This window comes from Epinephelus moara, chromosome 8 (genome assembly GCF_006386435.1).
Source record: "Epinephelus moara isolate mb chromosome 8, YSFRI_EMoa_1.0, whole genome shotgun sequence".
Taxonomy (NCBI): Eukaryota; Metazoa; Chordata; class Actinopteri; order Perciformes; family Serranidae; genus Epinephelus; species Epinephelus moara.
Genome location: NC_065513.1, coordinates 42708658 through 42717710, shown reverse-complemented (window position 1 = coordinate 42717710; position 9053 = coordinate 42708658). Strand labels below are relative to the sequence as shown.

Below are 9053 nucleotides of genomic sequence, written 5' to 3'. Positions count from 1 at the left end.
AGAAGAAAGAAGAAGAAGAAGAAGAAGAAAGAAGAAAGAAGAAGAAGAAGAAGAAGAAGAAAGAAGAAAGAAGAAGAAAGAAGAAAGAAGAAGAAGAAGAAGAATACCTAGGATTACAATAGTGTCCTGCCCGGACCCTAAAAATGGAGTGTTTTATCAACATTGTAGGTTTATTTTGAAAAAGACTGTGCACATGAAAGGAGCAGAAACAGGTGTATTTTCAAAAGACAAAATCCATGTAACAAGAGTGTTGACACGCCAGCTCTGAGAGTCTAAAACAGATGCAGGATACCTAGTGTCATGTTTAGATATGTACTGTAGGTCCACTGACAAAGCATCAGTATTTGACAAGCTGGGATGAGAACATTTTAGGGAACAGGTGAACAGCTTCTTTGATAATGCCGTCCCAATATCAGTGGTAACTACCATATGAGCACAGTGCAGAGCAGCAGCGATGGCTAGCCAATGGGATACACACGTGCAATAAAATGCACGCACGACCAAACCACTTGGAGAAGCACAGATTACAACACGCACACATACGATCTCTGCTCAGGATGCCGTTACTCCACTATAAATTTACAAATACTGTTTTGCCGCTATATTAAATGTTGATTTGTACTCATGATATACTGCTTAGATCCTCTACTTTCCTGTGAGATGAAAACAAAGCATCTCTGCAGCCACTCAGCTCCGTGACAAGAGGTGTCATTTACTGTCACTGAAGAGCAACTGAAACTGTCGGACAAATGTAGTGCGGTAAAAATATTTACCTCTGAGCTGTAGTGGAGGAAAGATATAAAGTTACATAACATGAAAATACTCATGTAAAGTTTAGTCATGTGAAGTGTCTTGTACCTGAGTACTGTACTCGAGTAAATGGCCTTAGTTACATTCTGCCTTTCATGAGTATGTTTTTATGGTGCTGACCTGGGTCCATGTGTCAGTGCTGTCGACTCTGTAGCGAAGCCGACAGCCGCCGTCACCGCTGCTTCTCCAAGACACAACCACAGAGTCCTCAGTGGAGCCAAGGACAGTTAATACAGGCTGAGAGGGCTTGACTGAGGAGAGGAGACAAGGAGAGGACATGAGGAAAGGATGCAGGGAGAATTGCTTGATCAGAATCTGTCTACAGTCAGTCTGTCAGTTCTTAAATCTGCCTCACCCTAACCACCTCTGTGTGGGCTTCATTTTTCAGCCTGGAGGTTGCAGCTTGATAAAAACACTAACTGGTATTACAGTCGTTACTTGGTAGTGGAGTGATGAAATGTCTGGGCCACTGACCTGCCTGATGGAGAGAGACAGTGTGAGGTTGGGACCAGATCTCTGTTCCTGTCATGTAGTTTTTGATCCTGGCTGTAACGCTGAGGACAGACAACGGGGCAAAGATCGCTGGACAGGACAAGACTCTGTATTCTCTGAGGAGGAAGAATAAAAGGAGCGAATTTTAAACTAAATCACCAGCTCAGGGATTAGGTTTCAATATTACACATCTGTTGTTTAATCTTAACACTTTATTCCAGCACTTTTGTAAATGCACATTAACAGGCTGACCCCTCTACATGTCAGAAATATCACATGATTAAAGCTGGAGTATGTGGCTATATACAGAAGCTGAGAAAGGCAGATTAAACAGCCTTTTCTTCTGATAACCGGTAAATGTATTGCGGTTCTCAAGCAAACAAAAGGTGGATCTCTGAGTTAACGAGATAATCTATCACAAGAAAATGATTTTTGTTTTCTTGACATCATGGGCTAATTCTGAAGAACTCAAAAAGAGTGTCGAGCTTGTTCGATCGCACCTGATTTCCATCTTCAAGATCTGTCACAACAGTCCAGAAGGATTCTCAACTGAACAGTTGTCAAGGCATAAACGTGTAGTTTTGTTTCAAACCCAATCACCAGAAAAATGTCGGCATTGAACGTCTCTCCAAACCACCAAATGTTACATTTGCACAATATTATTTAGAATACATTGAAAATTTACATTTCAACAGTGTCTGGAAAACCGCCACAAAGCATCTAAATCTATGAAAAACAAAATGATTCATTATAATTTTGCACACAGAACAAATTTCATCACTAGGAGCAACTCTTCGTGACAGGAAGCTTTGTGCATACGGCCCCTGGAGTGCAACTTACAAAATGAGTTCATTATTAAGCCGACTTCCTTTTTTTACCTGCTGAAGATGAGAGAGACGTGAGACTTAGTGTGGCTGTTTGACTCCTGACTCCACTCACATGTCATGGATCTGTGTGTATGCTGGTAGCCACAGGACATGTTCAGGGTGTCTGCAGGGAAACGACACACGTCTTACGTTAGTGAAAGCAGTATTTAGTTTACAGGCAATGACTGTAGCCTTTGTGTGTTTAATCACAGAGTTGGGGAGGAGCGGGACTTTTATCAACAGGTGCGGGCTGGTGTGGCTTTGACTTAGATGTAATGACGGGTAATTGGTCGGTTCTGGTACTGAGCTTTACAGGCATGAGTGGGTGTGGGTTTTCAAAAATGGACCTGTGCAGGAATCTAATTTGGAGTTCAGTGTCTTACCCAGGGATACGGAAGAGCCAGGGATCGACCTGCTGATCATCCGATTTCAGGACAACCAGCTCTACCTCCTGAGCCACAGCCGCCCCCAAAAGTCTGAGATCTTTTATTTCAAATTGTGAAAAATGGGAGCAAAAAAAAGTGCTGCGTTCTGGTTTTTCTTCAGAGTACATGCTTTTATTTGCTTGATAACATTATGAGCCAGCTAATGAGGTAATGCTTTTGACCCGATAGCTAGGTCCTGAAGTTTACATTCCCACTGACTCGGGATTCGCAAAGAATTTTCACTCTGCTGTTCTGTTGTTTGGTATTGGAACCATTTAGAGTTAAATATTTGGATTTGTAAATATAACATTTGAAGAACACAGCTCAGAGGGGACTCACTTTGTCAAAATTAGTCAAAAAGCCACAGAAAAATGATCTGACTTCTCTGCATAATATCCACATGCAAACTCACCCACAACAGCATGAAACAAATTCTAGACAAATACATCTTGAAGGCGATTACACAGTATATGTCTGACAGAGCCAACATCAAAATATCTGACTCTCAGCAGTGACAGACGTATTGGGATACTTTTACTTAAAGCAGCAGTGTGTAGGATTTGGTGGCATCTAGTTGTGAGGATTGCACATTACAACCAGCTGAAACCTCCCCTATGTGGCAAGCCTGAGCTCCCAGTTAGGATTTCTTCAGTGTTCATTGTTCAGGAGGTTTTGACCAGGAGCTGAATTCTTTGCAAAGGTCTCTTCCTCTCCAAAAGAAATGGACCAGGCGATTAAAACTGATAAAAACACATTAAGCAGTTTAACATTACAAGTCAGTTTTTCCTCTACACTGTTTGGCAAATCGCAGATGAGCCGCTCTCCCAGCACCTGTCATGTGTAAAGCAACACTTGCCTTTCTGGAAATTTTTCTTTGTTTAGGTTAAAACGCTATTAATAAGCTGATGGCACACTAAAATGTAAGTAAATTCCACCAGAGATCCAAACTCATAATTATACCATTCTCATATGGTTTTAAGAAAACTCTGACCAATTATTGTGTGATTTTTCCTTCAGGGATTTATCCAGGTTTCATATGAGAGGAGGAGATCTCCGCTCGTCGCTAAGCTAATTTATACAATGTAAAATGCCATAGGCTGGCGCTAATAAAGTTAGCATGTTGTATTTGCTTGGAAAACGTGTTTAGTGTGACAGTTGCTTTGTCGGTGAATGCTTTGAGTTGTAATGGAGCCAAATTGAGTGCCGTTACCTTTGTTACATGTTGCTGTTGTCCCTGGCTTTATATGAGAAGAGGAAAAGATCGCTAGATACTTGGCTAATTTATACAATGTAAAACGCCATAGGCTTGTGCTAATAACGTTAGCATGTTGTATTTGCTTGGAAAACGTGTTTAGTATAAGACAGTTGTTTTGTCGGTGAATGTTGTGAGTTATAGTGAAGCTGATTTGTGTACTTGTGTTTGAAATTGTCTCTATTAAGCCATGTTTAATGTGTGTTTAATGTCTGTTTTGAATCAATTAAACTTTACAGCACTTCACAGAAACCTCCACCAGAGAGCGAGTGTAACGTTACCTTGCCAACGCCTAAGTCTATCATAGACGTAATGAGGACGTAATGGAGGAGGGGGGAGTAGGCCTTTGGAGGAAGGTGGGAGTTAAATTCCATTTCTGCCAATGTATCCCCCTAAATCCTACACACTGGAGCTTTAAAGGAGCAATAAGCAAAATTCATCATTTCTAGATTGAAGGAATTAAAAAATTGCTATGTGAAGAACTAGAGGTGTAATTTCATCTGGAGTATAGCATGACCTCACACACCCTCTCTCTGTGTTGATCTCCAGCCCATTGTTTACAAGCCGGTCCGGCTGCACGTTCATGTACGTTCATGTGAATGTGGGAAGAAGCAGCGGGTTTATCTGGCAGCTGAGTGAAGCTGGGTGAAGTGGAGGCTGCGGAGGAAACACCGGGATGGGTTAATGTCCGGAGCTTGAGTTATTAGCGGCTCCAGCAATGGGTCAGGCGTTACGGTTGTGTTAAGTGAGTAAGTTAGCCCGGCAGCCCAGCTAACATTTTCAATTAGCATTGTAAAATGTAGCCTCGCGGGCAGCCTGGCGGGCTCGCCTTCTCCGTGAGTGAGAGCGATGTTTTAGCCTAGCGAGCAGCTGGCTTGCCAGCTGCTCGCTAGGCTAAAACATCGCTGGGAAGAAGTGGTTAAAGTGGGAAGAAGCAGCGGGTTTATTGGGCAGCTGAGTGAAGCTGGGTGAAGTGGAGGCTGAGGAGGAAACACCGGGATGGGTTAATGTCTGGAGCTTGAGCAGCTGCCCGCTAGGCTAAAACATCGCTCTCACTCACGGAGAAGAGGAGGAATGTTAGCGTTAGCTCCTGGTGTTAGCACTAGCCGAGTCAACTGCCACCGGCTACTGGAGTAACTTAACAGCTATGGAGAGCAGAGGTAGAGGGAGGTGTGGCTCATGATACACTTTGTTTTGGTCTACAGGCAGTGCACAACAGCAAACCTAGCGGTGAAACGATTTCGCTTTTTGCCCCTTTAAGTAAAAGTGATGCGAGTAAAAGTCCTGCATTTTAAACCTTATTCAAGTAAAAGTACATAATCACTTAAAAGTATTACACTCCACAACAGTAGAAGTATAAAGCTGCATTAAATGGAAATACTCAGGTAAAGTACAAGTACGTCAAATTTGCACTTAAGTATAATATTTAGTAGATGTACATGTGTGTGTGTTTGTGTGTGTATTCACTCTGTATAGATGCCGGTGGTCGAGGGCCACAGTCTCTGTCGTCAGTGACACACACTCGGTTGTCCTCTTTACAAGGCTTCAGGTCAGAGTGGCTCACCGTCACCTCTGACACACAAACACACAGAAAACTGGCAATTAGAAAATCACGTCAAAACACAACCTGATGATCGTGGATCTCATCACCATCTGCAAGTTTGATTTGTTCTGAATGACTAAACACATACACTGAAATTAACCACAATGAATGTAAATGCATCACCCAGGAGTCTTAATTTTAAGATACAGGGTCGATCCTGGACAAACTAAACCAAGATGACTGAGTGGAATTTCTGTCTGAATTATATTTTAAACATGGATTATTTCAGTGACTCTTGACCTGGTGGTCAGGATTAAAACTTTTTCAAACTTCTTCTATTTATTATTTCTATTGATTTGTAAAATACTGGATGGTTTTACCTCTTCAAGCCTCTAAAATTACTTCACATTTACCAAAGCTTGAAGCAAAAACCCCATGGTCGGCACAAACCCCATTAATCCAGTGACAGGGGGTCACATGACAATATGGATTTGTGTTTAAGGGACACATTACATTAGGTAACAGGAGCCCTGTATGTAAGACATCCCCCATCATACAGAGTTTAGTATTTGTACATTGGGTTGACCTTGGAGTATCAATGAAAGAGCAGTAAACACATTAAACCTCTTCTGTTGGTTTGCAAAGAATTGAATGCAAAATAAACGCAGATTAAACCTCGCTCAGATCACAGTGACATACAACAAAAAAACAGAAGTTAAACTTGGCCTGTTTGGACGCTCATTATAAACCCTGAAATCATTTTATTGAGACTAATCCAAATCGACGCCCAAACACATCTGAGACCGGTCGTTTAAAGTCTACACTAAAAACAGCTTCAGTCTCCACGCCTGAAGCCAACCCCCTCCTGGAAAACCATGCAAGGTTTAACATTTAAACAAGCTGCAAAATAAAATACACGTCTTTTATCATGTCATGTTGTCTCATGGTGTGAGCAACTCACCATGAGAAAACACACAGAGGAGGCGCATCACTGTCCACGCAGCGAGGTGCAGTTTAGGAGACCAAACGTCCATCTCAACGGGTAAAAATGACAATGTATTCAAAGATCAGCTCATTGTAGACATCCAAAAGTGTCCGTCCATTTTTATACCCCTTGTTTTACCATGTAAATGATTAGACACTGAGAACGTGTTATGTTTTATCTCTGATGTGTTAAAGATTGAGCGGTGAAAGAGGAAGCCAGCACATGAACGCAGACTGAGGTGCTGAAGTCGGCTCGGTCAGGAAGTTGCACAATGCCTGCAAGTGACACCCATCAGATATGTATGTGTGTGTGTGTGTGTGTGTGTGTGTGTGTGTGTGTGTGTGTGTGTGTGTAAATTTCCTTTGAAATGGCCACATTTTGTCCCCACAGCCTCTTATGAAAATGAAACTGTGCGGCACAAATGTCCACATAATTAAAACAAGTGATGCATGTGTGATACGAAATGTGATACATGTAAGATTTTAACATCCGTAAGTCAACACAATACTGTAGAGGAGCAGTGTGGGGAAGTCTGTCTCTCTTATCCACAGCATGACTCTGGGATGTCACTGACTGTGTTTACACGCACACAATATTCCAGCTTTTGCCTTTATTCCAACCCGGTCTCACTCTGAAGTCCTCGAAATCCAGCACAGCCGGTTTGTTCGCATCAAATCCTGTCCTTTTCTTCCTAAACCCAACCATGTGCGTTAGTTGTTGGAGGAAAAGAAATGTCAATTTGCATTGTTGTATTGACGTAGTGCGTTTATTTTAGAAGTGACTGTGCAAACTGTAAATTTCCTGTGAAAACCAAAGTGTATTTTGGAAGAAGACAATGCAGGGACGTCAACAATGAACACACCCGGAGTACCTTGCACATCATATCTGGACGTAGAAGGTCCATGACCAAACGTCAATATGTGCTACTGACAATGAATGTCAAATGTAGAAAAGTGGACCAGCTGGTGCCGCTTGTGCTGTTTTGGTTTTGTTTTCTTTGCTGTTGTTGTTGCTTTTTTTATTTTGCATAAAATCTGGAAATTTTTCAAAGTTCTGAAGTTCCATAGTCTCATAGTTTCATTCCTTCAGCCGCCTCCTTGAAAAGGTCAGTGTTCTGATATTTGCGCATATCCAAAACGATATCCAAGTCTTTCATGATGTTTAAAAGGAGGTGTGTTTCTTCTTCCAACCAGAAATGTGGACTAGCAAAACTCAGGAAACTCCAAGGCACTCTCTTTGGAAAAGTTAAAAAGCCTTTATTGTTATGGCTTGGTCATCTTAAACCTTTAAAAACTCAGGCACGTTTCGGCATACAAGCCTTCGTCAGGGAGTCAAAACCTTTTTTTAAAGGTTTACTTTTCCCTGTGTCTTTCCACTTTACTGCACATAATTTCTATGGATTGAAATATTATGATTTACGTATCAGTGTAGTTTAATTAAGTTAATATGAACGTCTGGTCTAAATACCATGCAGCATTGGAAGTAAGTTTAATTAGAAAAAAAAAATCGGACGTCTTAAATGTTATATTATTTCCCCTGATGTATGTCAAAAAGGTTTTGGAAATCATTGCATTTTGTTTTCATTTACATTCTACCAAGTGATCACATCGACGCTTTGTCAGTGGACTTTCACATCTACACATTATGCACTGGGTCTGTTGTCGACATTCAAGGACGCCACAACCAACACCGAGACATCAACAAAAGCACATGGTTATGTTTAGAAAAAGACATCAGGGTTTGGCTCTACACTGAAAACAAAAACCAGGCTGGTAAAGTCTGGTTTTCGTCATCAGGGGGAAACGCAACCGGACAAGGACAAAAGTTAAGGCAACGAAAGTCTGTGTGGGGCAGGCGGGAGGGGTGGTGGATGGGTCCAACAGACATCGACTTTCACCTGAGAGAGCGTTGTTCGTGTCCTGTAAGATTCCAAAGCCAAACCTTGTTCTTTTTTCCTAAACCTAATCACGTGTGTTTGTTATTGAAGTACCGACGTAGTGCATTTATTTTGAAAGAGACTGAATGTAAACGTGAAATTTCCTGTGAAAACGAAAGTGTATCTTGAAAGAAGAGAAGTTGACACAGTGTCCCAGAACGCCAACAACCAACACACCCAGGGTACCTTGGACATCGTATGTGGACGCTGAAAGTCCATGACCAGGTCGGAGTGAGAATGTGTTGCATTACACTGCGAAAGATTCCGTGCGGCCGTGTTACAAACTGACTTATCATGCCACCTTAAGAACTGGCTTTTGGTGACGGTCTCTGATGCCAAAATCATTGACAAAGCAGCATATATTTGACGACTCTGGAATGAGAACAGGCTGGTTCTACACAGTGCAAACTTTTTTGGAATCAGGGTTGTACAATAAAATGCAGTTTGAGATACTGCCAGCAAAAAGAAATAAACTCAAAATAAAGATTCTGACTGTGAAAAGACTGAAGGAGCCAGAGCCCGTGGCATTTAAATGGAAATTTGTTATTACAACACTAAGACTTGCGTAGTGTTTGACTTGACTTTGCAGTGAACTAGACCTGGTCTGGAGTTGTGGAGATAAGCCCTTTCTTCCCCTTTCACTGTCATGGTCTTCTTGCAAAACGGTCTCTTGCTCCCATGATACATGACTTGACTCTTAAACTTCCTTAAGCCCTTACTATATAGGTGTGCTGTACCCAGACA

The 9053-nt window shown here is 41.8% G+C and overlaps 1 protein-coding gene across 3 annotated transcripts in view; it reads right to left on the bottom strand.

The window, feature by feature from the left end:
- The window catches only part of LOC126394447 (interleukin-6 receptor subunit beta), a 20233-nt gene extending 13646 nt beyond the window's left edge, over positions 1-6587 (bottom strand). For 2 of the 3 annotated variants that reach the window (XM_050051261.1, XM_050051262.1), the window contains exons 1-5: positions 6350-6587; positions 5313-5417; positions 2181-2292; positions 1285-1418; positions 931-1061 (exon numbers count right to left, since the gene is read on the bottom strand). In XM_050051261.1, coding sequence (XP_049907218.1) covers positions 931-1061; positions 1285-1418; positions 2181-2292; positions 5313-5417; positions 6350-6422 — 555 coding nt within the window. In that variant the 5' untranslated portion in view covers positions 6423-6587. Of the gene's footprint in view, positions 1-930; positions 1062-1284; positions 1419-2180; positions 2293-5312; positions 5418-6349 lie in introns of those variants that run through there. The other variant, XM_050051263.1, reaches the window with a different exon arrangement.
- Between the last annotated feature and the right edge of the window lie 2466 nt (positions 6588-9053).